Source organism: Podarcis liolepis (genome assembly GCF_965112155.1).
Source record: "Podarcis liolepis genome assembly, chromosome: 1".
NCBI classification, from domain to species: Eukaryota; Metazoa; Chordata; class Lepidosauria; order Squamata; family Lacertidae; genus Podarcis; species Podarcis liolepis.
In genome coordinates, this window is record NC_139554.1 from 6,223,062 (window position 1) to 6,250,687 (window position 27,626).

The 27,626-nt window shown below is 45.5% G+C and overlaps 3 protein-coding genes across 7 annotated transcripts in view; 1 reads left to right on the forward strand and 2 right to left on the reverse strand.

The window, feature by feature from the left end:
* Positions 1–27,626, reverse strand: part of TBPL2 (TATA-box binding protein like 2) — a 100,419-nt gene that overhangs the window by 20,181 nt on the left and 52,612 nt on the right. The window lies entirely within an intron of this gene.
* ACTR10 (actin related protein 10) lies at positions 1,376–18,299 on the reverse strand. Of its 2 annotated transcripts, XM_083515538.1 has the most exons (13): positions 18,109–18,299; positions 16,590–16,662; positions 15,689–15,771; positions 14,110–14,218; positions 12,358–12,465; positions 11,159–11,226; positions 9,954–10,033; positions 8,042–8,077; positions 6,300–6,379; positions 6,127–6,200; positions 5,654–5,735; positions 2,703–2,904; positions 1,376–1,949 (listed from the first exon to the last, which is right to left on the reverse strand). In XM_083515538.1, exons 1-13 carry the CDS (start codon positions 18,183–18,185, stop codon positions 1,768–1,770), a joined length of 1,254 nt encoding a protein of 417 aa, XP_083371664.1. In that variant the 5' UTR covers positions 18,186–18,299; the 3' UTR covers positions 1,376–1,767. The 2 variants fall into 2 exon arrangements, with proteins under 2 accessions (XP_083371664.1, XP_083371663.1); XM_083515537.1 differs by having other exon boundaries at positions 6,127–6,379; positions 18,109–18,297.
* Positions 22,877–27,626, forward strand: part of ARMH4 (armadillo like helical domain containing 4) — a 56,046-nt gene continuing 51,296 nt past the window's right edge. For 2 of the 4 annotated variants that reach the window (XM_083515042.1, XM_083515041.1), the window contains exon 1: positions 22,882–23,058. In XM_083515042.1, the coding sequence (XP_083371168.1) occupies positions 23,044–23,058 (15 nt within the window). In that variant the 5' untranslated portion in view covers positions 22,882–23,043. Of the gene's footprint in view, positions 23,059–27,626 lie in introns of all 4 variants that reach the window. The other 2 variants (XM_083515044.1, XM_083515043.1) reach the window with 2 other exon arrangements.

Here is a 27,626-nt window from a genome sequence, read left to right on the forward strand (position 1 = left end):
CCTTCAGGATTTAACCTCCTCCCGCAGGGCCTGTAAGACAGAACTATTCCGCCTGGCCTTTGATTTGAATCCAGCCTGATTTTTTATTTCCCTTCTCTTCCCCCCTCCCCTTTTATGAAGATCACCCGCTCTGAGACCCCACAGCTAATTCTCCCCTGGGCTCCTCGCTGGCCCAAGCAGGACCAATTCAGCCAGCTAGCCCTGGGGATTATCTGATTTTTGAATTTTATTGTTATTCATGTTTTTATACTGTATTTTATGCTGCTTTTATAATTGTTTTAAAGTGTTTTAAATTTGCTGTTAGCCGCCCTGAGCCTGGTTTTTTAACCAGGAAGGGCGGGGTATAAATAAAAAAATATTATTATTATTATTATTATTATTATTATTATTATTATTATTACAACAACAACAATGGTTGCCTCAATCCAAAAGATCCCACCTCAGGTAACTCTGAGGCAACTGTCAGCAGGCAGAGATCACCATGAGGGACTTTGGTAGTGAGCGAGTGAAAAAAGACAGTACTGTTTGATATAAAGAGAGTGTTTTCTGGTACCTTAAAGACTAACAAATATACTATGGTGTAAGCTTTTGAGGAATGGTAGAGGTGTAAGATTTCACTTCAAGCCTTTGGAAAGCAGGCCTGAGAACACAAAAAAGACTCAAAAAGGGGGGAATCTTCCAGAGGGGTAGAAGTGTTAATCTGTGCAGGAAAAGCAAAGTCTTGTAGCATCTTTAACCAATTTATTATGGTGTAAGCTTTGGGACGCCTGCTTCTTGGGAGAAAAGCAATGAAGAACCTAGACAGCATCTTAAAAAGTAGAGACATCACCTTGCCAACAAAGGTCCGTATAGTTAAAGCTATGGTTTTCCCAGTAGTGATGTATGGAAGTGAGAACTGGACCATAAAGAAGGCTGATCGCCGAAGAATGGATGCTTTTGAATTCTGGTGCTGGAGGAGACTCTGGAGAGTCCCATGGACTGCAAGAAGATCCAGCCTCTCCATTCTTAAGGAAATCAGCCCTGAGTGCTCACTGGAAGGACAGATCCTGAAGCTGAGGCTCCATTACTTTGGCCACCTCATGAGAAGAGAAGACTCCCTGGAAACGACTCTGATGCTGGGAAAGATGGAGGGCACAAGGAGAAGGGGACGACAGAGGATGAGATGGTTGGACAGTGTTCTCGAAGCTACCAGCATGAGTTTGACCAAACTGCGGGAGGCAGTGGAAGACAGAAGTGCCTGGCGTGCTCTGGTCCAGGAGGTCACGAAGAGTCGGACACGACTAAATGACAACAACAACAAAGCTTTGGGAAACAAGAGTCAGCTGCACGAAAGCTTACTCTAGGAGGATGGGTGGAGAAAACACACACGCACAAATACTGATAAATTGCACATTTTAATGAACTACTGTGAAATAAAACGTTACATTGAGTTTGGCAGAGAACACTGGAAGTGCGGTTTCAGGTTCTGACAAGTTTTAGAATGCTTTAAGTAACAGCAAAGGTTGAAAGCTCAGGCCCTTGTAATGACTGTACATATAAATAAACATTATCATTGGGGTATCATCTTAAGTTGGGGAAGCGGAAGTGGCTGATAGCTTGTCTCCTGCTCCAGAATTGGACCCTTGCTGGCTGGCTTGAATGTGTGCTTCCAGCTCCATCACAGTCTAACCTCAGGAGAGGGAAGGGAGGAAGGGAGGAAGGAAGGGAGGAAGGGAGGGAGGAAGGAAGGGCAGCAATGCAAACAAGACCCGTGTCTCAGCCAGACTCCTACTTCTCTGTGGAAAAGGCCCTTTTCATCAGGGGCGGGGGCGTTTTCCCAACATCAAACATCATTTCCAATGGAGGATTATTGAGGCAGCACCAGTCGGGGATGCGGCCTGTCTGGTTGTAGTATTCTTTCGACACAGAACGACTGCCCAGGATGTCTTGGAGGGCTCCAAAGATTGCTCCTGTAACACGGAACAGAAAGCAGGAATTAAAGACTCTTGGGACAAGAAGTGCTTGTTTCATTGGGCTTCATTCGCACTTGGGCACCTCTGGATCGATCTTGGTATGGCCTCAGGGCTAGAGGTTATTATTATTAATTATTATTATTATTTGTTAAATTTATATATCACCCTATACCCGGAGGTCTCAGGGGTCTCACATAAAAGATAACAATACATAAAATCAAAGTAAAAACAATAACCCAATACTACCCCCTCCCCCAAAACAGAGCTGCATTTTAAAAGGGTACAGAAAGTCGATCAGGTCAGTCAAAGGCCTGATTAAAAAGGAACGTTTTTGCCTGGCACCTAAAGGTGTATAACGGGGTCAGCAAACTTTTTCAGCAGGGGGCCGGTCCACTGCCCCTCAGACCTTGTGGGGGGCTGGACTAAATTTTGAAAAAAGAAAAAAAAATGAATGAATTCCTATGCCCCACAAATAACCCAGGGATGTATTTTAAATAAAAGCACACATTCTACTTGTGTAAAAACACGCTGGTTCCCAGACCGTCCATGGGCCGGAATTAGAAGGTGATTGGGCCAGATCCGGCCGCCAGCCCTTAGTTTGCCTACCCATGGTGTATAATGAAGGCGCCAGGCAGACTTCCCTGGGGAGAGCATTCCACAGACGGGGAGCCACTGCAGAGGAGGCCCCGTTCTCGAGTTGTGAGCCCCTCAAAGCATCCCAAAGTTAACTCACAGGTGTCTCAGACTTACCTCCTAACCAGGCCACGCAGTTGGGCTTGGCTGGTGGCGTGTGCACTCGGAAGGTCTTGGATGCCAGCATCTCCTTATACTTGGGCTTCTCCACCAGGTGCCTTATCTCTGCCATCAATCTGTGCAGGAATCCTGGCAACATGGCGGTGCCGCCAATCACCAGCAAGTTCTCAGCCAGCTGCTTCCTGGTGTCTATCGGGCACTGGCAGAGAAAGGGAGGAGAGAGAATGATTCACTCGGGCCACGGGCTCAACAAGGGCTGGTGTGCAGCTTGCAGGTTTGCCACAATGTCCCTGTTTGTGTAGCGATATACTGATCTGCGGGGGGGGGGGGGGGAGAAGGAAAGTGGGCAGCAGATGGCAGGGAGAGCGGCAGATCAACCAGAGGATTGGCAGACAACATGACTGAAACTGTGTGGCTACCAAGAGGTTCATTGTAGCTTTGCTAAGGAAGCTTATCTTCTGAACTTCCGGCGGAGCCATGGCAATGAAAAGAAGTGTGAGATAACCCTGGGGGGGGGGTCTCGAGCGGTGTGGCAGTTATTTGAGAGGTTTTGCGAAGTCTATGCGGACCTCAGAACTTCAGGAAGAGATCCTGAGGGATGTGGTACCCAGCGGTGCCCAGAAGTGCTCTCTTGCTCCCCGGGTCTTAATAATAGACTCGGGGACGGGATTGAGCTGCGGGCACGAGGGGGGAGCAGCTTCAAACCCACACCGCGAAGTCTCAGGCTTCTTATGAAAGTGGCCAGCTTCCAAAATTAATAACGAATTCGGACTTATAACTTGCGGAGCTAATCCGAGCATTGCTTTAAAACTCTGAACTCTTTAAAATTCGGCGAGTTACGGGGCGCAAAAAGGGAGTCCGTCCCGGCAACTGGGAGAAAATGGCGCACGACGGCCACTTCCGGGTTAGCGCGATCGGCTAGTGGCGGATTCCCTCCGAGCTCCGGAGGGAATCTGCTCGACAGGGGCTGGGTCTTGCCGTGCCGGCGACACGGGGACCCTTAAAAACCACGGGCGCGGATGCCCGTGGACGTGGTGACTCGGCGGGCACCATTAGCGCCCTCCCGACCCGTGAAGGAGCCTTTTTAAAGGCTACGGAACAGGTGACGGGGAGCGGCGTGGTGCTGTGAGTCCTCTGCTAACCCTGCCGAGTGAAGCCGCATGCCATTTGTCGGAGAGCGCTGACTTCTTCCTTCTAAAATTCGGACTTAAAATCAAGAACAACAACCCGTGAGTAATTTGGAACTGGACTTAAATTATTTCGTTTATGGATTTGGCACGAGCGGGGGAGGTGAAAAGAGGAAGTCCGTCTCCCTCCCATTGTAAACAGTTTAACAGCAAGGATCTGCCAACTAAGGTTGTGAGAAGAGCTGTCTGTTATTTTTTGTGATTGGATAAAAGATATTAATTCCACGGATTTAAAAAGACTAAGTTATTGTGCTGGAGGGCAAGAGTTTATTTGTTTTGACCAAGTACCACTTTTCTCGAGACAGGGAGTAACCCGTGAAAAGAGCCTGTTGAGGATTTACAGGAAGCTTTTGACAGCTGTCAAATCAGCTGTCAAAGTTCGGAAAATCTGAAAGCTTTAACTTTAGCCGCTTATTTTGCTACAAAGTATTGAAAGTAAAGAAAGATTGATACAAACAAAATTGACTTTTGGGTCGGAAGTGAAAGGAATACTAAGTAACTAGAATCCCTCTAGAGGGGATTCACGGACATTACAAGAATGGAAATAGGTCGGCAAATACGAGCTGAGTTGCAAGAGCTGGTTTTTCTCATGGGAAAGCTGCGAGAGATGTATGAGCAAGGCCATGTTTTGTCTACAAGTCCTACAAAGCCGAAATCAACAGAAAATATAGCTACTGAGATGGAAAAGGACTTGATGTTCAAAACACAGGCTGCTGGACAAGAAAAGAAATCAAAGATTGAAGAGGAGGAAAAGATACCTGTTAAACAGGAGGAGCAGAAAGGTGGGGCGGCCGAAAAGCTACAGAAGACAAATGAGAGCCGAAGATCTGTCAAGACGACTTCAAACTCGACCAGAGTGAAAGTTGGACTATTTGGGACATATGAATTTAAGAAGCAGAGCTGGAGCTCCACTTTTAAACAAGCAGGCCTGGTTGAAAGAATCATCGCCAACATGGAGAAAGTATCTTTTCGAGTTTGGGTACTTAATATAAGAGACTTCCAAAGAAGCCGGCTGAAAGGGACAGAAAGGGACTTGAGAGCCTCGGACGTAAGGTCACCAGGCTAAAAAGATGGACTAATGGCTTTTGGTTTGGGACTGAAACCGGGGAGGGAAAAGGAGGGTTTGGGAGCCCAAAGGGGGCCTGATTTTTATTTTGCAGTATAAAATTTTTTATGTCATTTATTATTATAAGAATGGGGAATTCGTGGATGGGAACTAGGGACAACTTTAGGAAAAGTATTCTCTTTTCTGCTTTTTTTTTCTTTTCTCTTTATATATGATTAAGGTATACAATTCTAACGTTAATGATTAAACTGAAGTAAATATAATAATGAAATAAGGGTTAAACTGACTATAAAGAAGTGTATCAACAATATATGGATAAGACACTAAGGTTTAAAACTTGCTGAACAAAATATTGGAATGGGAATACAAGAAGGGGAGGCGTGGGGAGGTCAAGCAAAGAAGCTACTGAAAATGAGATTTAAAAGGTGGAACTTTCTTTGTTTTTTGGTTGTGTGTGTTTTCTTTGTTTTCTGTTTTTTTCTTTGTACCTTTTGAAACGATAATAAATATTATTTTAAAAAAAGGAAAAAAAAGAAAATGGCGCACGACGGAAGGTTGGAGGAAGCTTATCTTCTGCTCTTGGACAGAAGGGCCAGTTAGTTTGCAGAATGAGTGCGCTTTGCATGGTGGGGATGGGAGATTCATCACTGGCGGAGAGGGAGGAACCCAAAGAAGCAAAATGCCAACCGTAGTACCTCAACCAGTGAATCCAGGATCAAAGTAGCCACCGACTTTTCTTCGTTGTCCTGCTCAAAGAGTATTTCGACGACAGAATCCCTGTTGGAAAGAAGCAAACGGAGGCTTTTGAGTAATCCAGACGTAGAACAAGGGATCAGAAGACGCCACCCAACTCCTCCCAGCTGCCGAACCGAAGGGGAAAAATCGACATGAGGACACCCCCACGGGGCAAAGTTTGTTGCTCCTTCTGTTTGGCTATGTGGGTTTACAAGGCTGCCAGCTGAGCCGTCAGGGATGACAGTGTTTTGGATAACGGCCGCCACGTTTGCACAGCAAGTCAAAAGAGAGTGGCGTTTTTCTATCTCTCTCTCGTACTACTAGAACACAGGATAAAACTACCGTATTTTTCACTCCATAAGGCACACCGGACCATAAGGCGCACCTAGCTTTTAGAGGGGGAAATCAAGAAAAAAAATATTTTTTATCTAACCTAATTGCTCCATTCACGTGCAAAATCTTCTCTCCGTCCAACGGATAGTCCACGTCTGGAGGTGGAGTGGGGCGCTGCAATACAAGAGAGGCTGTCAGAAGGCGAAAAGCAAAAGAGAAGGAAATCAAGTTCATTCTTACTGAAAGGGGAAATCCAGCTCCTTCCTCGCATACCTCAGCGCTGCCGTCGAGGTTGAATTTCGCCGCCTGGATTTTCAGCCCCCGCTGGAGGTCGCTCACGAAACAGGTGCGAACTTTGGAGACGAGCAGAAACGGTTTCAGAACTGTTCTCACCCTAACAGTCTATACCAGTGGTTCTCAACCTGTGGTTCCCCAGTTGTTGGACTACAACTCCCATCATCCCCGAGCTCTGGCCTTGCTAGCTAGGGATGATGGGAGTTGTAGTCCAACCACATCTGGGGACCCGCAGGTTGAGAACTGCTGGTCTATACAGTCCTTTTAATGGGTGTACGGATGGGAGGTTGCCTGCTCTTGACATACTCAGTATACCTGAAGGAGCGTCTCCACCCCCATCGTTCTGCCCGGACACTGAGGTCCAGCGCCGAGGGCCTTCTGGCGGTTCCCTCACTGCGAGAAGCAAAGCTACAGGGAACCAGGCAGAGGGCCTTCTCGGTAGTGGCGCCCGTCCTGTGGAACGCCCTCCCTTCAGATGTCAAAGCGATCAACAATTCCCTGACATTCAGAAGACATCTTAAGGCAGCCCTGTTCAGGGAAGTTTTTAATGTGTGATTTTAGTGTATTTTTGGTTTATATGGAAGCCGCCCAGAGTGGCTGGGGAAACCCAGCCAGATGGGCGGGGCACAAATAATAAATAAATAAATAAATAAATAAATAAATAAATTAATAATAAATAATAATAATAATAATAATAATAATATGTCGCCTGAGGCCCAGGTGGCCTCACTGTTGCAATGTGCCTTCCATCAGCTTCGACATGTGGCCCAGGTGCGCTCCTATCTGGAGAGGGATAGCTTAACTTCTGTTGTCTATGCTCTGTATCCTCTAGGCTAGATTACTGCAATTCATTATATGTGGGGCTGCCTCTGAAGACTGTTCAGAAACTTCAGCTAGTGCAGAATTCAGCGGTCAGGTTACTCACCGGAGTAGGCCGGTTTGAGCATATTACACTGATCAGGGTGGAAAAAGCCAATGATTAAAATATATATATATAAAAGGGATTTTTTTTTATTTAAATTGGATTTTTAAAATAAAATGCTTTTGGAGGAATAATCTTTCTAAAGATAGTTTTCTATTTAAGTTACGTTATAGTGCAAAGGCTATTCATCAGGAAATAAGGATTTGTTTTACGTTTTTCATGTGTGCTAAAACTCATTTAAGGTTGGTGGTTTTTTTTAATTCTTTAAACACATCAGTTAACAAACATGGATACATATGCTATAATGTTATTGTTTTAGTTAAATAAATTATTTAAACAGTTATTAAGGAAATGTTTATTTTTCCTCCTTCCAATAAAGTACAGCAGAAAAGTTGCCCAAATACAGTTAACTTATTAAACCTCACAATAATTTCATAATTATCTGTCAATGCATTTCTAATAGTATAACCAAATCAGTAATTTTTGATATAACTGTAAATACTACTCTGAAAAATTATTATTCCAAAAATGAAACCTTCATCTGGTTGTAAATATTAGGATTATACCAGCAAGAATGAGGCAATCAATTAAAATCAAGGCAATCCATTTTAGGAACGGTTTGCTCCCTCCAATGAAATGGGAGGTGGAAATTGCCTAGCAAAGTTTACAAATCTGTGCTTCCTTTCCTGGGAATAATTCCCACTGAACTCAACCTTTCTTCAATCTATTTCATAGCGCTAAAGATGGCGATTTCTGGATGAAAGGAAAGCGAAGATTTGTATGAAGGCAGTCATCTTACCTTTGATGTCTTCTACAATGTCTTCTGGAACAGAACCTAAAATACAGGATGATGATGATGATTATACCCCACCCTTTTCCCTTACAGGGACTCAAGGCGGCTTACAGATAAAATAGGTTTAGCTCAAACAGCATTGTAACGGGTTTGAGTTACTCGTGCGTAAACTGCCGCCGTTCCAGGCTTAATTGCCTTGGTTAAACTGTTCTGACTGCACAGCCCATCTCAGCGTGGCTGCCTCAGTCGCTGGCAGAATCTGTCTGTGGGCGTTTCTTAAAACTTTTCCAGCATAGAAGCTGTCTGACTCCCAGTCGCCTCCTCCTCTCACTGCGCGGGAGTCTTCTGCGCAGGGAGGGTGTGGGTAGCGGAGGACCTGTGCTCTCCTCACTGATGTCCAGAGAAGAATCCCGGAGCTCTCCCTCCGCTTCCCCCATTTGCCCCCCTTGATCCCTGGTGCTGCGCTGATTTCCTTCCTCCTCTACCAAGCTGCTTCTCCCCCTGGTGCTGGGACCTTCGCCTGCAGAATCTGGGAGCCTCCCCTTCACCTCTCACTCTGATGCCAGCTCCCTGACAAGCATCAACAGAACTGTAAGCACCCAAAGACAGAATGCACTTAGAATTTAGTACAAATGAGCAGAAGAGTCCTTCAAAATAATCCAATTATTAAAAACACACATATTCTCTACAGTAACAAGACAACTGCAGTGTGTGGAACTTTGCGCCTCATCCTTCATACACCTGATAACACCCCCCCCCCAAATTATGCAGCAGAGCAGGGAATATTGTCTCTGAATATTGTCCTCAGGCCCAACTTGAGGCTTCCCAGAGGCAGCCATCATGAGAAAAGGATGCAGATGAGTCTTTGGTCTGATCCAGCAGAAGGGCTCTTATGTTTTCAACCAACATGCTCATGGTTGGAAGCCAACAGATTCAGTAATGCATGTGGATCACTGCTTCTTAGGGGCAATAAGAATTCATGAACCATTTCTGACACTCCCTTTTCTAACTTGAAAAAGGTTTGCTTTCTACTTTTCTTTTAGTAACAATAATCGGATGGGAGGTGGAAAATGAGCGAGTTCCCAACTAAAGAAGAATGGCAACTTAAGCTGATGGAATATGCACAGATTGCAGACTTCAACATATACAGGTGAAACTTGAAAAATTAGAATATTGTGGAAAAGTTCATTTATTTCAGTAATTCAACTTAAAAGGTGAAACTAATATATGGGATAGACTCACGACATGCAAAGCGAGATATGCTTCTACTCCTCGGAGGTCCAATATTGCTCTATTTGCAATCCTTGTTTTGCTGATTTCATTTAATATTCTAATTTTCTGAGATAGTTAATTTGGGGTTTTCATCAGCTGTACGCCATGATCATCACAATTATAACAAATAAAGGCTTGACATATCTCACTTTGCATATCATGAGTCTATCTCATATATTAGTCTCACCTTTTAAGTTGAATTACTGAAATAAATGAACTTTTCCACAATATTCTAATTTTTTGAGTTTCACCTATAGAATAAGAGAACAAGAAGAACACACATTAAAGAAGATTGGAAAACGTTTACTGTATATATGTAAAATAATTATGTACAGATGAAAATGCTGGCAGCATTAAGATTAATTCAACAGTGAAAATAATTTTTGATGGACGTAATAATGGAAAATTGGTATAGTTTTTGTAAAATATGCAGGGATTTAAGATATGCAATCTGAACCACAGAAAGAGAAAGGAAGTCATTGATATTTCAAGTATGTAAAATGTTTATCTGAAATTGTAAAACCGAAAATTTAATAAAAACTATATTTTTTAAAAATCGAATGGGAGGAGAGGGGATTTAGCCCATTCTCCTCTGAACAGTTCCAATAAGCAACACCCGCCTCTCATTAACTGTAATAATAGTTACCCATCACCGAGGGAAGGCTCTGTCCTTTGGTGGTTCCTGTATCCACAGTGCTTTGCTCCAGCAGCTGGTATTCCAGTTCTCTAAAGGATTGCAAAAAAGGTGATTTAGCAAAAAAGCATTCAGGCAACACGATGCATACACACAACAAGCCATTTCCAACTTTCTGCTCCTAGTATTTATGAGACGGACAGTGGCTCACCGCCAGCCAATGTTAACTACTCCACTAAGGCCTGCAAGGCAACTGGAGGATGCTCTCACGTTTCAGATGTCATGCTTGGAGGACTGGTGGAAAATCTTTCTCCTTATGAGCAGCAAAAAAAAGCTAATGCTATTCTAGGCTGCATCAAAAGAAGTCTAGCGTCCAGATCAAGGGAAGGAATAGTACTACTCTGTTCTGCCTTGGTCAGACCACACCTGGAATACTGTGTCCAGTTCTGGGTGCCACAATTTAAGAAGGATGTTGACAAGCTGGAATGAGTGCAGAGGAAGGGCATCCAAGATGCTAAAGGGTCTGGAAGCCAAGCCTTATGAGGAATGGAAGGAGGAGTTGGGTAAGAGGAGGCTGAGAGGAGATATGAGAGCCATCTACAAATATCTAAAGGAACGTCACATGGAAGATGGAGAAAGCTTGTTTTCTCCTGTTCCAGTGGATTCAAATTACAAGAAAGGAGAATCCAACTAAACATCGGGCAAAACTTTCTGACAGTAAGAGCTGCTTGGCAGTGGAATGGAAGGTTGTGGACTTTCTTTGGAGGTTTTTAAGCAGAGGTTGGCTGACTATCTGTCATGGATGCTTTAGTTCAGATTTCTGCATTGCAGGGGGTTGGACTAGAATCATAGAATCATAGAGTTGGAAGAGACCACAAGGGCCATCGAGTCCAACCCCCTGCCAAGCAGGAAACACCATCAGAGCACTCCTGACATATGGTTGTCAAGCCTCTGCTTAAAGACCTCCAAAGTAGGAGACTCCACCACACTCCTTGGCAGCAAATTCCACTGTCAAACAGCTCTTACTGTCAGGAAGTTCTTCCTAATGTTTAGGTGGAATCTTCTTTCTTGTAGTTTGGATCCATTGCTCCGTGTCCGCTTCTCTGGAGCAGCAGAAAACAACCTTTCTCCCTCCTCTATGTGACATCCTTTTATATATGTATAGGTGTCCCACAGGGTCCCATTCAACTTTGCCAAAATATTTTCTGTCAACTTACTTGTGAATGGCTTTTCCTCCCAATGGTAGCGCCCCCCAGCAGTTCAGAACTGGAATTCCTTCATAGATCTGCAAGCAGCTAAGGATGTTTCATGAATAGTATTTACGATATACCAGGTACAAGAATCACACAAGCACCATCTTTCTAACAGCTGCTTCCTTCTCCATACAATCAACTGACAAGTCAAATGGGCCAAAGAGGAAAGAAGATAAACTTATATTGTTTGGCTCCAAATACCGCAGCCCTGAGCTCTCCAAAAGCTTGAGAAATGTCTTTTGGAGGGCTGGAAGCAGTCCAATGACACACTATCTTTTTGTTTTAATTACAGGTAGGTAGCCGTGTTGGTCTGCCGTAGTCGAAACAAAATAAAAAAATTCCTTCCAGTAGCACCTTAGAGACCAACTAAGTTTGTTATTGGTATGAGCTTTCGTGGTCTTACAGGAAAAAGCAAGGGGTGAGATGGCCGAGATGGCTTTATCATGTATAATGAGATAAGAATCCAATGTCTCTATTCAGACCAGGTCTCTCCATGGTTTTAAGTATGGTAATAAGTTGCAATTCAGCAACTTCTCTTTCCAGTCTATTTCTGAAATTCTTCTGTAATAAGACAGTTACTTTGAGATCTTGTATAGAATGTTCTCCTATTTTTAGCCATCTCACACATTGCTTTTTAATGTAAGCCCAACTGCAGTCGTTAACAGTCGTCAACAGGTTTACCACACCTATCAGCCAATCACCCATTCCCACCACCCTTCTGAGTAATACCTCTCCCCACCCTCTCACTATATATAGGGGTCCGGTGACTTCTGTTTCAGTGTATCTGAAGATTTGTGCATGCACACGAAAGCTCATTCCAATAACAAACTTAGTTGGTCTCTAAGGTGCTACCGGAAGAATTTTTTTTATTTTGTTTCGACTATCTTTTTGTATTTGATATGGAAAGAGGGAGAATGTGAGACAGAAAGGAATGGAATTGTGATGAAAGCATGTTGCAGAAGCAAGTGTGACCTCACAAGGCCAGCATGGGTAAGAATCAAGTGTCTTCCGAAAGTTTGGCAAAGACAGACATGAGACAACAGGCCTCCCCACCCACCCTGCCAATGATGCCGTTGTGGTGGTTGACTGTGGGAGTTAAAAGCTGTCTTGATTAATGTTTTCCTCTTGAAGTAGTCGCACCGGAGGGTAAAAAAAAAAGATACAGGGAGCACCATACTTTCTGTGTAGCCACAATCCAAAACCATAGCAGAATTGATCCCAAGGGTCAGGAGAGACATCAGGTGGCCTGGGGCAAAGAGCACAGAAGGAACCTGGAAGGAACACAGAGGTGACAAGCTGAACACATTGCAAGAAAATTTAGAAGGTCTGGAAGCATCAAGCACCTGCTTTTCTGAGGCAACTGGTAGCTAAGGTTCAAAAGGATATGGGCCTATAAAACTCTAGAAATTTCTATAGTACCATGTTTACCATCTTGAGCCCTCATATTCAAATAATTATCATGCAGTGAGACAGGCTACTGCTCTTCCCTTTAGATGTATTTGAAAGAGGGAGCTAAGTCCCATCTGCATGATACATTTAAAGCAGCACCACTTTAGACAGCCATGGTTTCCCTCAAAGAATCCTGGGAGCTGTAGTTTTCTACGGGAGCTGGGAGTTGTTAGGAGACCCCCATTTCCCACACAGAGCTACAATTCCCAGAATTCCCTGGGAAGAGTGACTGTTAAATCACTATGGGAATTGCACCCACATAAAACTATATCTCCCAGGGTTCTTTGGGGGAAGCCGCCAACATGTTTAAAGTGGTAGGATACTGGGTTGGACATAATAGTGCAGATGGGACCTTAAGAGTGTTTGTAGCCTGGGATGCCTAGGACACTAGGTTGTGGAAAGCTGCCCTTGTGATAACAGAGCTGGGCTTTTGGACTGGTGGCGCCAGTGTTCTGGAATTCCTTCCCTGCTGAAATATGAGTGGCCCCCATCAGTACTGGCATTCCGCCGGCTCTTGGAAGACACAGCTGTTTAGACAAGCATTCTCCTGCTCTCTTGATCTGAAGGTCCTGTTTTAACCACTGCGCTGTTTTAATGAGCTTGCTGCATATTTTAACTATGGATATTCATTTTAATGTTTCGGTGAAATTGTGCCTTTTAATTACGTAGATGGGCTTTTTCAACACTGGCCCCGGCCTGGTGGAACACTCTGTCTCATGAGACCAGGGCCCTGCAGGATCTGATTTCTTTCCGCAGGGCCTGTAAGACAAGAGTTGTTCCGCCTGGCCTTTGGCTTGGAGTCAAGCCTTTCTTTTTTCCTTTCTCCTCCTGTGATGAGGCTGAATTTTAATGGTTCAATGTTTTAATGTTGTATTTTAACCTTGTTTTTAAGTTGTATTCATTCAACTTGTTTTTATTATTGCTTATTGCTTGTTAGCCGCCCTGAGCCTGGCCTTGGCTGGGGAGGGCGGGGTATAAATAAAATATATTATTATATTAATATTTATAAACAATCATAATAATTCAGCACTCTTCTGCAGGTGCAAGGTCTCTGATATACACACAAATCTCAATAGAGCTTCCTCTTGCCTTTGACTAGCTCTGTGAATACCTGTCTACCCTGCCTATTCAGGTTGGTATGGAAAACTTTGCGAGTGAGGATGCTCCATAAGGACCATTGGGGCAGGTACGGGGTTCTAGGCTGCACCAGCCAGCAGGTTCATGTTGGAACTGCAAAGGCAGGTCTCCAGCACCTGGCCATCTTATTAAGCTCCATTTTTAAGGGGATTGCTTTGCAGGTGCTGTTGTGGAACTGAGCCGAGATCCAGGCTTTGGCCATTATTCAACCGTTGATACAGCAGCTACTGAAAAGCCCAGGTGAGCTCAGCAGCTGCTTTCCCCACAAGCAAGCCAAGAAACCTAGACAAGTAGACAGGTAGCTGCAGCAGACGTCTGGAATGTATTACCTCAAAATATTTGAACAAAACCCTTGTAAGCGTCTCTCTGAAATGGGAGGGGCACAGGACAGACTCCACAATCACGACACGGCGGTCTCGGGGGTTTACCAGCAAGTGCCTGAAAAGTGAATGGGTGAGACCAGAAAGCAGAATCAACAGCTGGCACCTCTTCTTGTAAAATTAATCACCCCCGGTCAAGACTTTGGTGATTTCCACAGTCACTCAACATAGGCTGCAATCCATTGTATGGGATTCAATCCCTTCAAACACAGTGGGACTTACTTCATTGTAGACGGGACTGCATAGCTAATTAAGAAAACAACAGGAGCCAGAAATAATGTTGTATGGGTGGGACTGGGATGGGAGAATGGGCAGAGCCACATATTGGAATGCTGCCTCTTTGCACAGAAAAATATGAGGAAGGAGACCCTGCCTTCCCTTACTTACAGGCCGAAAAACAGATTATGTTGCTCTTTCAAGTTGCTATGACCTTTCTGAGACAGGACATTTTCTTCATTGTTTATGAAGAGCTTAATTCCAAAAGGGGCTTAAGTCAATTTTGAGAAAAACCCCAATTTTGACAAAACCCCCAATTTTGACCTGGAGATGTTGCCATGAGTCCTACCAATACAAAATAAAAAATCTTGTATAAATTTTGGGCCTAAGTCATTGTTAGCAAGCCTTGAAAATTGTGTCTGCTTTCAAAAAAGGCGCTAGCCAGAAATAATTTTCTTCCAAATGGAATGTTGGTCAAAACTGACAAGCCCCTTTTGGAATTAACCTCTTCGTACGGCATGGGCGGAGAAACTTTGGCTTGTGGGCCGAATAAGACCCAGCACTGGTCCCAATATGGCTTGCGAGGCAGTCGCCCCTACCTAAATCATGCCCACCTGCCCCATACCTGATATCACAAGCAGTAATTCAAGGATGTGGCCTTGAAGGAACAATCAGGACTTCCAAATGAGCTCCTGAATGAAAGTTTACTAGCAGGGCTTGTTGAGTGGTTGACTCTGACAGTGAGCCCCATTTAGATTAGCTGCACTAAGGAGTTTCCCACTAGAAACTCCCTAGTGCTGTCGAGGTGGTTTGCTGCCTGCAGGCACATTTTGGTTTCAAGCTGCAATTGCAGATGGACATTTTTCTTCTAAAAACACTGTCATTCTGATGTCAGGTGACTGGCTTGCAGGGGAGGGGTGGATCCAATATTATCCAGTTCCCAATTCCCAATACAAGGTTCCAGCCCATCCTGGCTTAGCCTAACGTACAAGCCCAAGCACAGAATTCCTGTGTCTTAGGCTACGTATGATTCAAAGAGTGCTGCAGGTCAGAATGGTCTTTGAGGCAGCGAGGGTGCCCCTTACCTGTTTTACACAGACAATCTGGGCTCAACGCTAAGAGCAGCCACCTCCCGATTCTGGGAGCCTCTTCACAGACGCAGCACCAAATTATGTACAATTCAAATGCGGATGTAGACTTTATAATGCTTGATACAACCATTATGGTACTGTATTGCAACAAGATACCTAAGCAATCCATTTCCTAGTCAATCGCTTGTTAGAGGAAAAGTCATTACAGCGGCATATCCTACCTGAAGTATAACATGTGGATGAACTCCTTCAGGTACGAATATAACTCCTCTGTATTGATGTTGTATTGAACAACTTTGACAGGCTGTGAAAGAAGTCCATTTGAAACAGTTTTAACACCGTCATCACGCACACTGAATTGGCTTCAAAAATAACAACAGGTTTCTTTCTCGATAGTTTTAACCTAGTGGGAACCTAGTGAACTTTTTCCTGTGCAAGACCCCTATGCAAGCAGCCCAATACTGGTCTAGCTAACAAAGCTCCTCCTTCTCCTCAGTCTCTCTCTCGTCTCCTAGTCCAGTCCGCCTTGCTTAGGGTAAGATGCCACTCAATGTCACTACTGCCACCCGACAACTGGTGTTTAGCTAGGAGGATTATTCGCAAGACCCCAGAGAGCTTAAGCACATCCTTCAACCCCTTGTATTTATGGCTACACCAGTTTAAGAGCACATGACTTGTCATCCTATCCTATGAGGAGGTCTCAGCAACTTACACAGAAAAGCAGCATCACTTGTCCCAGTAATTATACAGATATTGATAGAGAAGGTATTGCATCAGATAAATCTGTCGAACACAGGACTTATTTCAACTTATTTCAAAAATAAGGCCCAGCCATTTTTTATGTTTTATTTATTGTAGATGGATGATGGCGGGATGTTTTCGCTACTGAACTCAAGCAACCAAAACAACTAAATCTTGCTTCCCTGTCTTTCCTCCATTTCCTTCCCAGCGTTGAACTCAGATTATAATCTTCTCAGGACGCAATAACAATAATACTAAAGAAAAATTAACGTTAGCGTTATAGACGTTAACACAGATAAAATACCTTAAATGGATTTGCATTCAATAAGTTTTTAATATACAGCAAAAGTCAGCCATTTAAACAAAAAAAAGGGGGCCTACCTTTGAAATTCCAGGTTTCTTTATTTCGCTAGGGATAACACATCTTGGCCCTGTTTCGCCTGCAAAGCCACACCTGGAATTTTAAGACTGAATAGTAAATGTGTGTATTTCTATAAATATACCAACCTATTCCAAAGAACTTTGTCTGGATTGGCAACAGAAGAAAATGCTTTTAGCCAGCAACCCACAGTGTCTTTGGTAAAGGCAGCAGCACTGGGGTTTTTTTAATTTTGGAGAAAAGGCGAGTGAGAGGCAGCGTGATAGAAGTTCGTAAAATCACATTATGGCGTTTTGGAGAGCGAGCATGCGAACATACATACATGCATCAATTTATTTGTTGCTGTTTTTTAATAATAATAATTGAATTTATATACCGCCCTATACCTGGAGGTTTCAGAGCGGTTCACAGAATAGAATCAAAATATAAAACCACAAAATACATATCATCTCAGGGTGATACTACTACTACTGCTAATAATAATAACAACAACAGGTATTAATATACCACCTTATACCCGGAGGTCTCAGGGCGGTTCACAGAATAAAATCAAAATATAAAACCACAAAATACATAATCCAAATAAAAGCAACAGCCCAATAACCCCCTCCTTTACTTAGTGCCCTTTTTGATTCATTTGAATGAAAAGCGGCCTAGAAATAAACCAAAACCAAACCAAAACCAAATTTCCAGGTCTGCGACATCCCTCCTGGAAGTAAATAGGAGCGAAAGGCAAAAACATGACGTCATCTTGCAAAAGGAGAGACGCCAACACATCACGTAGTTTTGTGTTTATATCTTGTATTTTTATGCTGTGATCTGCCCTGAGATTTATGGATCAAGGGCGGTAGAAAATATTATTATTATTATTATTATTACAGTGATACCTTGGGTTAAGTATTTAATTCATTCCGGAGGTCCGTTCTTAACCTGAAACTGTTCTTATCCTGAAGCACCACTTTAGCTAATGGGGTCTCAAACTGCCGTCGTGCGATTTCTGTTCTCATCCTGAAGCAAAGTTCTTAACCTGAGGTACTACTTCTGGGTTAGCGGAGTCTGTAACCTGAAGCGTCTGTAACCCGAGGTACCACTGTACTGGGCCGAGGCCGTTTAGGGCTTTAAAGGGCTTTAAATATGACATATGTTCTCCTTTCCCCAATACAGTGGTACCTCGGGTTAAGTACTTAATTCGTTCTGGAGGTCCGCACTTAACCTGAAACTGTTCTTAACCTGAAGCACCACTTTAGCTAATGAGGCCTCCCGCTGCCACCGCCAAGCGATTTCTGTTCTCACCCTGAAGCAAAGTTCTTAACCCGAGGTACTATTTCTGGTTTAGAGGAGTCTGTAACCTGAAGCGTCTGTAACCCGAGGTACCACTGTGTTGTTATTATTATTAACGAGAGGGGGCGGAGAGGGCAATAACAACAACAACAAATAAGCGAGAGGGGGGGCGAGGAGGGTCGGCGACGCCCGGAGGAAGAAGGAGGCGGGGGGGGGGATAAATCGAGGGACGCCTCTCACTTGGTGAAGGCCGCGCCCAGGTCGATCACCACCGCGGTCTTCTCGCCGCCGCTCCCGAGGCCCTCGTAAAGCGGCATCGCGGCGGCTGCCCTCGGGACGACGACAAGGAGGAAGAAGAGGAGGCAAAGCCCCAATAAATGCCAGTTTGGGAAAAGGGGAGGGGGTTTTCTTCACCGGGTGGCGCGCTGAGCTGAATGGCTGGCGGGGCGGGGGCCTTTCGCCTCAGAAGGCGCGTTTCAGGCTGCCCAACATGCCGCCTGATCCCGGGGGTTATTTATGACGCCCTCGTTTCTTTCCGCACGTCTTCTCCTTAACTCCACAGAGTTGTTGTTGTTTGTCTGAAGAGCCACAAGCTCCCTTCGTTTCTCCTCGCCGCCCTTAGGTTCGTCAGGCAATGCGGAAGACACCCCACCGCCGTCGCTGGGCGAAGAGTTGAGGCTGGCGGCGGAAAGGGGAGAGTAAAGGGGGCGCAGTCTAACGAAGTGGAAGCCACATTTCCGGGTGTCGTTGGGATGCTCGATAGGAAATCTCCCACTTGGGTGTCAAGGCTGGTGGTGCATTCACACGAGCTAGGGGGGCTGCCGTTTTGAAATCCCTTCCACAAGGATGAAGAGTGGTCATGAAATATACTTTTGATCATAAATGATTGAAACTGCAAAAGAATAACATTCCCTGGCGTGTTTTAGGGATGCTAACTACAACTGATTGGTTCAAAATTGGGAAAGGAGTACGACAAGGCTGTATGTTGTCTCCCTGATTATTTAACATACAGTATATGCAGAATTCATCATGCAAAAGGCTGGGCTGGATGAATCCCAAGCTGGAATTAAGATCGCTGGAAGAAATATCAACAACCTCAGATATGCAGATGACACAACCTTGATGGCGGAAAGTGAGGAGGAATTAAAGAACCTTTTAATGAGGGTGAAAGAGGAGAGCGCAAAATATGATCTGAAGCTCAACACCAAAAAACTAAGATCATGGCCTCTGGTCCCATCACCTCCTGGCAAATAGAAGGGGAAGAAATGGAGGCAGTGAGAGAATAGAAACATAACTTTAAAATAAACAACTTACATAAAACAAAGCAATATTCAGTCATCCATTAGAATATAATAGTAAACAGTATGATTAAATATCAGAAATTATAATTAAACAGTTTATACTTAACAGTTACAAGAAATAATTACTAAACACTAATCAATAAAAATAATGGCAAAATTTGTACAATGGCACTTCATGGGACTTATCCAATAAAGCTGAATAGTGGAAGATTCAAGGTGGTCAAAAGGAAACACAGTAAACTTGAGACTTAACACGCATTTAACTTTGTGCACCCAGTTTTATGCGCTTGGGAAAAACATTTAAAAAAAATTAAAAGGGAGCAGAATATGGGTGGGTATCCGGGGGGAAATGACTTCGGCAACCACCTGCCACTGACCGCCAGGTGTTTTGACTATATGGCTTTTGGCACAATCCCTTGAACATAATCCCTGCATAGGTTACAGACTCCCTGTGCATTTTCACACAGCGCATAGTTAAACTAGGCAATTTGCTCCCTCCAGGGGATTTGACAAATGCTGGGAAGAAAAGGCAATTGGTGGTTACTATTTCCCATTTTGGCCATGTGCATCCTACATATAAGCTTCAGTATCAAGTAGAGGAAATACCGTATTTTTTGCTCTATAAGACGCACTTCCCCCCTCCTAAAAAGTAAGGGGAAATGTGTGTGCGTCTTATGGAGCGAATGCAGGTGGGAGGCTCTGCTCAGCGCTCCCTTTAAAGAGCCGCACACACACTCCGTGCGCTCTTTAAAGAGAGTGCAGCTCTTAGGGGAGCCTTCATCCCCCTGCCCAGGGGAGAGGCTGCGCGTGGCTATCCCATAAGACAGATCCCTCTTGCTGTTCTGGCTTCTGGGATTCAGAATTTTTTTCTCTTCTTGTTTTCCTCCTCCAAAAACTAGGTGCGTCTTATGGTCTGGTGCGTCTTATAGAGCGAAAAATACGGTAAATGTAGTAGTTGCTGGGAAACAATGCATGAGAAATATTGCACCCCCTTGTGAGCTTTCTGAGAGGACTCTGGCTGCCCCGCTGTGTTAAAGGAGATGCTGACCACTTTTGATCTCATCCCACGGCAGGGCTCTCCTTAGGCACAGTCTGATATTGTTTCCATTAGCATTAATTAATAGGCTGGCCTCTTGAGGTGCCCTTGAGAAAACATCTCCTTGGGTTGGCTTTCCTTCCTCCTCCTTTCCCCTTGCTTATTTCTTTCTTTGCTGTGCTTGTCTAATTTTGCAACTCGCTATGTAGGACAGGGAGCGGAAGGAAATAGCTCAGTACTGCAGGGAACCGACAGATGGTGGTTTAAATTTAAGTTGAGATGCTACTGTGTGGTGTGACTTTTTCAGCGGATTCCCTCCACCCCCGAAATTTATTCTCTTTACTTTGGAGCACTTATTTGCTCCATTGATTTATGTACACTCTTAACAGACTCTCTAACAAACCCTGGTTAGCCCTGGAAAGTGTAAGGGTATTTCTCTCCCGGGCTTCCTTCCCAGAATTGCAACTTCCTCGTGTGACCTTGGGTAGTTCAGCGAGAATATCTGGGTATTTCTTTTTACTCAGCAGTCCTGCCTCCCAGGTTGTAACTGCTGGCTTGACTCACACCAAGAAAAATATTTTCTACTTCCATCAGCGCTGGAGAGATCAGGAGCGGACCTGGACTCTGTTCTTTTGGGGTCAAACACTAATGAAAATCTCAATAACGCCCACCTGCCGTGCCACAAGGGGGTGGCCTGGGCAGAGCAGGTATAAACTGGCTTGCAGGTTCTGCTTTGCTGCTAGTGATGTTCTTGCAGAAATCATTAAGAGAGAAAATCCAGGTGAGCTAAAGGAAAATATGCGTATTGTTATGGATGGAAGGGGAAGAGAGACACAAGGTGAGAAGTTGAGTGAGGGCTGTAGCTCATTGTAAGGTAAAGGTAAAGGGACCCTTGACCATTAGGTCCAGTCATGGCCGACTATGGGGTTGCGGCGCTCATCTCGCTTTACTGGCCGAGGGAGCCGGCGTACAGCTTCCGGGTCGTGTGGCCAGCATGACTAAGCCGCTTCTGGCGAACCAGAGCAGCGCACGGAAACGCCGTTTACCTTCCCACTGGAGCGGTACCTATTTATCTGCTTGCACTTTGACCTGCTTTCGAACTGCTAGGTTGGCAGGAGCAGGGACCGAGCAACGGGAGCTCACCCCGTCATGGGGATTCAAACCGCCGACCTGATCGGCAAGCCCTAGGCTCTGTGGTTTAACCCACAGTGCCACCCGTGTCCCTTGTAGCTCACTGTAAGGAGGCAGCAATTTCTGTTCTGACCTGTATTCATCACAATCAGCACCGTTTTCCGTTCTGCTGCAGTTTGGTTTCCATCAAATACTGTGTTATGTGTATTGCTATCCCCTACCTAAAGTTAAGTTATGTAGATTACATAACTATTTATGTAACCGATGTTACTTACATTCATTACAATGTAATGGAAACTTCTAAAGAATGTATAAGAAAGTAATTGCATATATTCTGCACACTTACTCAGGGCTGCAATACCTCAAGGACCAACTTTCCCCATATAAACTGACCCAGACCTTGTGATTATCATCTGAGGCCATTATTCTACAGTTTTTTAAATGTGTGTGTAGGGGGGAGTTATTGTTTCAGTTTGATTTTGTTTTAACTATTTATTTTGAGCTCCTGTCATGTATTTTTATCCTGTGAACCACTCTGAGATCTTCGGATGCAGGGCGGTATATAAATTGAATAAATAATAATAATAACAATTAGGTGAAAAAGCAACGATCTGAGTGAAAACCAACTGCATTCGCTTATTGAATTCTGTTCCTGACCACAGACGAACACGCAAACTGCAGCCGTTTCTGCTTCCTTTCCTCCTGCTCACTGGTAGAGCCCATCCTTTGCATCGAGAAACTCTCAAGCTCGATCTCCTGGTAAGCGCACCTGGATGGTGGCTGCACACCTGTAATTCATCGTGGGATGCATCGAATCCAGGAGGAAGCCATTGTTTCTGTTATTATTGTGGTAGTTGATTTGTCCATCTGGCATCCTTCTAGGGCAGGGGTCAGCAAACCTTTTCAGCAGGGGGCCGGTCCACTGTCCCTAAGACCTTGTGGGGGGCCGGACTATATTTTGAGAAAAAAATAAATGAATGAATTCCTATGCCCTACAAATAACCCAGAGATGCATTTTAAATAAAAGCACACATTCTACTCATGTAAAAACACCAGGCAGGCCCCACAAATAACCCAGAGATGCATTTTAAATAAAAGCACACATTCTACTCATGTAAAAACACGCTGATTCCCAGACCGTCCGTGGGCCGGATTGAGAAGGTGATGGGGCCAGGTCTGGCCCCCGGGCCTTAGTTTGCCTACCCATGTTCTAGGGTCTCAGGTAGGAGTCCTGTCCTTCACCTGCACTCTTTAGATGCTGAACCTTCTACATGCCAAACAGGTGCCCTACCTCTGAGCTATATGGACCCTCCCTTTTGCAACCCAAGCGTTTTTTGCTTTTTTTTAAGACTTGAAAGTGCTGTCCAAGCTCTTGCTATTTATGATTCCACTGGAGGAACCTGCTGGCGTGAGGAACACCCCCCCCTCCAACTCCTATGAGCACAGCACAGGTCTGCGGCTGGTGGGCGGTGCGAAGGAGGGCCCCCAGGGGTGGGAGTCTTGCTACTGCCGCCTGGCCCAATCCCCGAGCCAGTGAGGAGGAGTGGCTGATGAATATGAACAGCAGCCTCTTTCTTCCCCTCCCTCTTCTCCTTTCCTCCTCCCAGTCTCTCCTGGCCATGAAGGCAGCAGCAGAGCAGCTGAGAGGAGGATGCTGAGGACCAGCCCAGATAGCCATCTTCCTGAAGATGCTGCCTAGCTGAAAGGATGGAGGGCGCTCAGGTAAGGCAGGGATGGTACAAAGGCTGCCCTGTTTCCTGGCAACGAGGGAGAGAAGTCTAGGTCCAAGGGAGGCCGAGGGAGGGGGGGGCGGAACTTGACTGCAGAGAGACTTCTCCCAAGTCACTTTGCCCAGTAACAGCTAAAAGGTCCCTAGACAAGGGATGCTCGCTGCCCTGGGCTTTTTGAGGGCTGGAGATGGAAGGAGGCCTTGATGGGAGGATGGACGGTCCTTCCCCTTTGCAAGCCTTGCATTCCACAAGAACAGCAGCAGAGCTTCTTTGTGTACTGTTTCAGCAAATGGAGTCTTGCTGCCTCTGCCTCTGCCTGCCTTTTGTTTGGGGATTTGCTTCCCCCATCCCTCCACCCCTCTTTCTCTCCACTTCTCTCTCTCTCCCCCCTTTCCTCCCAAGTTTCTTGGGCACAGATCGAATTTCCCCCTCCGATTCATGGCTTTGATTTCATTCATTTCTCTAGCTCTCCAGGCTTTGGAGCAAGAGCCTCGTTGTGGAATTTCCAAGGTTTAGACGATTGCAAGAAAGGGATAGGAAAAAAAAAGAGATGAGAATTGCAAGCCTTTCTTTGAACTTTTTGTGCGCCGCAGAAATACCTCTGAAGGTTACTGTCTGCTGCTGTCCTTACAGCTCCTTTCCCCTAGAAAGGAAAATAATAATAATAATAAGTGTTTGGCATTTAATGTTCAGAACAGCCACAGGGAATTGGTTTATTCGGAGGTGGAAGCGAGGTGGTGGGGGAGGAGCGAAACTTCAGACCATTTGCCATTTGCCTGCTGTGCAGAGATGCTACAGCCCACTTTAAAAATAACATAAGGCGGCATTCTGGTGCAATGATATATAACAAGAGGCACATGCTGTGATCTTTGCAGATGGGGGTGTTTTGGAGGAAGGGACGGTCATTTTCGTGTGTGTTTTAATTCATAAAAACCAACAAATTTAAGGGGCCATCTGTTTCCCCACAGAGAAATGGCTAAGTGGATTAGTGCTGTTTGCATGTATCCCTGTAGCAAATGGATCGCTAGATTTTGGAGAAGGTTGGAGGAACAGGGAGGCGAGGCCTGCAAAGCTAGCCACAGATTCACGCTTAAAAAAAGCAAACAATTTTTTGGGGGGCGGGGGCACCTGTGCCCAACCCCAGATCTGATGCCATCAGTGCTGATGTTCTGCCTGGGGCTATGACAGGTTCGGTGAACATAAGCTGCTCGCCATGTGTTGGTCCCAGGCCCATGCAGATAAGGAAGGTTTTTTTAGCCCCTGGTTTGTGCTCTGGGTTTGGCTTAGCTGTGCAGCCCTGAGATATAGGATTGAGGTTGAATCCTGACAAGACGGAAGTACTGTTTTGGGGGGACAGGGGGCGGACTGGTGTGGAGGACTCCCTGGTCCTGAATGGGGCAACTGTGCCCCTGAAGGACCAGGTGCGCAGCCTGGGAGTCATTTTGGACTCACAGCTGTCCATGGAGGCGCAGGTCAATTCTGTGTCCAGGGCAGCTGTTTACCAGCTCCACCTGGTACGCAGGCTGAGACCCTCCCTGCCTGTGGACTGTCTCGCCAGAGTGGTGCATGCTCTGGTTATCTCCTGCTTGGATTACTGCAATGTGCTCTACGTGGGGCTACCTTTGAAAGTGACCCGGAAACTACAACTAATCCAGAATGCGGCAGCTAGACTGGTGACTGGGGGTGGCTGCCAAGACCACATAACACCGGTCTTGAAAGACCTACATTGGCTCCCAGTACGTTTCCGAGCACAATTCAAAGTGTTGGTGCTGACCTTTAAAGCCCTAAACGGCCTCGGCCCAGTATACCTGAAGGAGTATCTCCACCCCCAAAACATAAGATTGCAGCCCTGAAAAAGAGCTCTTTTTCCCAGGCGAGATCTAGGCACAAAATAACACAAAATCGCAGCACCCAAAATGGCCATCTTGTTTTCATGCAGGACGCCCTGGTTTTTTTGCACAGCACTTGCGGGGTATGAAATTAGTTTCATACTGCATACTTCTTGATCACGCTAATTTCCTGCTTTTTCTTCAAGGTGTCCAAATTGTGGAGGTTGATGCCATATTATCTTCTCAGCAACCCTGCGAAGCGGACTAGGCTGAACAGTAAAGCTACCTAGCAAAGTAGGCCCCATCTTCTCCATACAGTGGTACCCCGCAAGACGAACACCTCGGAAGACGAAAAACTCGCTAGACGAAGGAGTTTTTCGTTTTCTTAGCTGCTTCGCAAGACGCATTTCCCTATGGGCTTGCTTCGCAAAACGAAGCTTGCCCCGCAAGCTCCGGGGATAGCAGGGAAGCGCAGCGCGTCTTCCCCGCTGTCCCCGGACCTCTTTTGAAGCAAGGGGCGGCGGGGAGAAGATCGCTTCTCCCCGTTGCCAGCCCCGCAATCTCCGGGGACAGAGGGGAAGGCGCTGCCCCTCTCTTCCCGGACTCCTTTTGAACCAAGGGGCGGCAACGGGGAGAAGCGATCTTCTCCCCTCCGCCCCTTGCTTCAAAAGAGGGGACAGAAGGGAAGGCACACGCGCCTTCCCCTCTCTCCCCGGACCCCTTTTGAACCAAGGGGCGGCAACGGGGAGAAGCGATTCTCCCCGCTGCCCCTTCCCTTGCTTTAGGGAGATTGCGGGGCAGGCAACGGGGAGAAGCAATCTTCTCCCCGCCGCCCCTTGTTTTAAAACAGGTCCGGGGACAGAGGGGAAGGCGCGCGGCGCTTCCCCTCTGTCCCCGGATGGTCTCCATAGGAACGCATTGATTGATTTTCAATGCATTCCTATGGGAAACCGTGCTTCGCAAGACGAAATACTCGCAAGAAGAAAAAACTTGCGGAACGAATTAATTTCGTCTTGCGAGGCACCACTGTACATTTAGAGCAGTGTAACACAACTTTAAACAGCCATGGCTCCCCCCCCCCCAAGAATCCTGGGAACTGTAGTTTGTTAAGGGTGCTGAGAGTTGTTAGGAAATCCCTTTGTTTCCTTCACACAGCTATGATTCCCAGAGTGGCTTCCCAGGGAACTCGGGGAATTGGAGCTCTGAGAGGGCAATGAAGGGGTCTCCAAGCAACCCCCGACACCCTTAATAAACTACAATTCCCAGGATTCTTTGGGGCAAGGGAAAGCCATGACTGTTTAAAGTTGCTTTTAGATGCATAGAGCAGATGGGGCTTAATTCCCCCGATTTCACTCAGGGAAGGTTTGTGTCTGACTGGAGACCTGAGCTGGACTCTCTTTGTTCAAACAGAACATTAATCTGAAGAGGTGAGGAACTTTTGTCAGTCTCAGGATATCACAAGTTGGTAAATACAATACAGTGCCGTGCAAGAAAAAAAATAGTCTGGTAAGACTGCTGTCTGGAACGATTAAAGAAACCTTGTAGTTTATTGCTCTTAGCAAAGAAAGACATTTTTATGCATAGTGAAATATACTCGGAGTCGAGAGTGGATTTCATGCTTTTTATTCAGCTCCTAGTGGTGAGGAGGAATGAAAGTTCCCGGCTTTATATACATTATATATTATCTGCTTTATATACATTATTTACACAATGGGCTGCACGTGATTGGCTAATTCCGGGATTCTCCTGTAGGCCAATCAGGTTGTGGATTCACTTCCACCTGGAGCTGGATTGGGTGGCTCCTGCAGACCAATCAGACTGCTGCATTCTGGATCCTATTGTTCTAGGGCCAATCAGACTGCTGCATTCTGGATCCTATTGTTCTAGGGCCAATCAGACTGCTGCATTCTGGATCCTATTGTTCTAGGGCCAATCAGACTGCTGCATTCTGGATCCTATTGTTCTAGGGCCAATCAGACTGCTGCATTCTGGATCCTATTGTTCTAGGGCCAATCAGACTGCTGCATTCTGGATCCTATTGTTCTAGGGCCAATCAGACTGCTGCATTCTGGATCCTATTGTTCTAGGGCCAATCAGACTGCTGCATTTTGGATCCTATTGTTCTAGGGCCAATCAGATTGCTGCATTTTGGATCCTATTCAACTCAGTACATAGGTTTTCACATGTGGTCAAGGCAGGGCAAAGAAGTTAACACAAACATATGCTAGCTCAGTGGTGTCCAAACTTTTTTCAAAGAGGGCCAGACTTGATGAAGTGAAGGGCCACGAGGGCCAACCAAAGTTGTTTACTTTTTTTAGGATTAAAGTTGTTGAGCTTTTTTTATGATTTTACCCCAAAGTTGTTGAGGAATAAACTGACACATGGACCAGATTATACAGACCGGCGGGCCGGATTAGGCCCCCAAAACAAACTCTGGACATGCCTGTGACATCGACTGGCTTAGAGAAGAAGCAGGAGGAAGCGAAGTAAAGGAAGCGAATTGCTTCACCAACAAGTACCGTATTTTTCGCCCTATAGGACGCACTTTTTCCCCTCCAAAAATGAAGGGGAAATCTGGGTGCGTCCTATGGGGCGAATGCAGGCTTTTGTTGAAGCTTGGAGAGCGAGAGGGGTCGGTGCGCACCGACCCCTCTCGCCCTCCAGGCTTCAGGAAGACATCCGCAGCCTAGGCAGCCCTGTGGGAGGTCCCGCAGGGATGTCTAGGCTGCGG

Excerpts from the sequence above, each read along its gene's own strand:
- ACTR10 (XM_083515537.1), bottom strand. The coding sequence starts at position 18,185 with ATGCCGCTTTACGAGGGCCTCGGGAGCGGCGGCGAGAAGACCGCGGTG. Across the intron at positions 14,219-15,688 it reads ATCCACATGTTATACTTCAG|GCACTTGCTGGTAAACCCCC; the intron begins GTAGGATATGCC and ends TTCACTTTTCAG. Across the intron at positions 2,905-5,653 it reads TCCTGGATTCACTGGTTGAG|TGCCCGATAGACACCAGGAA; the intron begins GTACTACGGTTG and ends TTTCTCTGCCAG.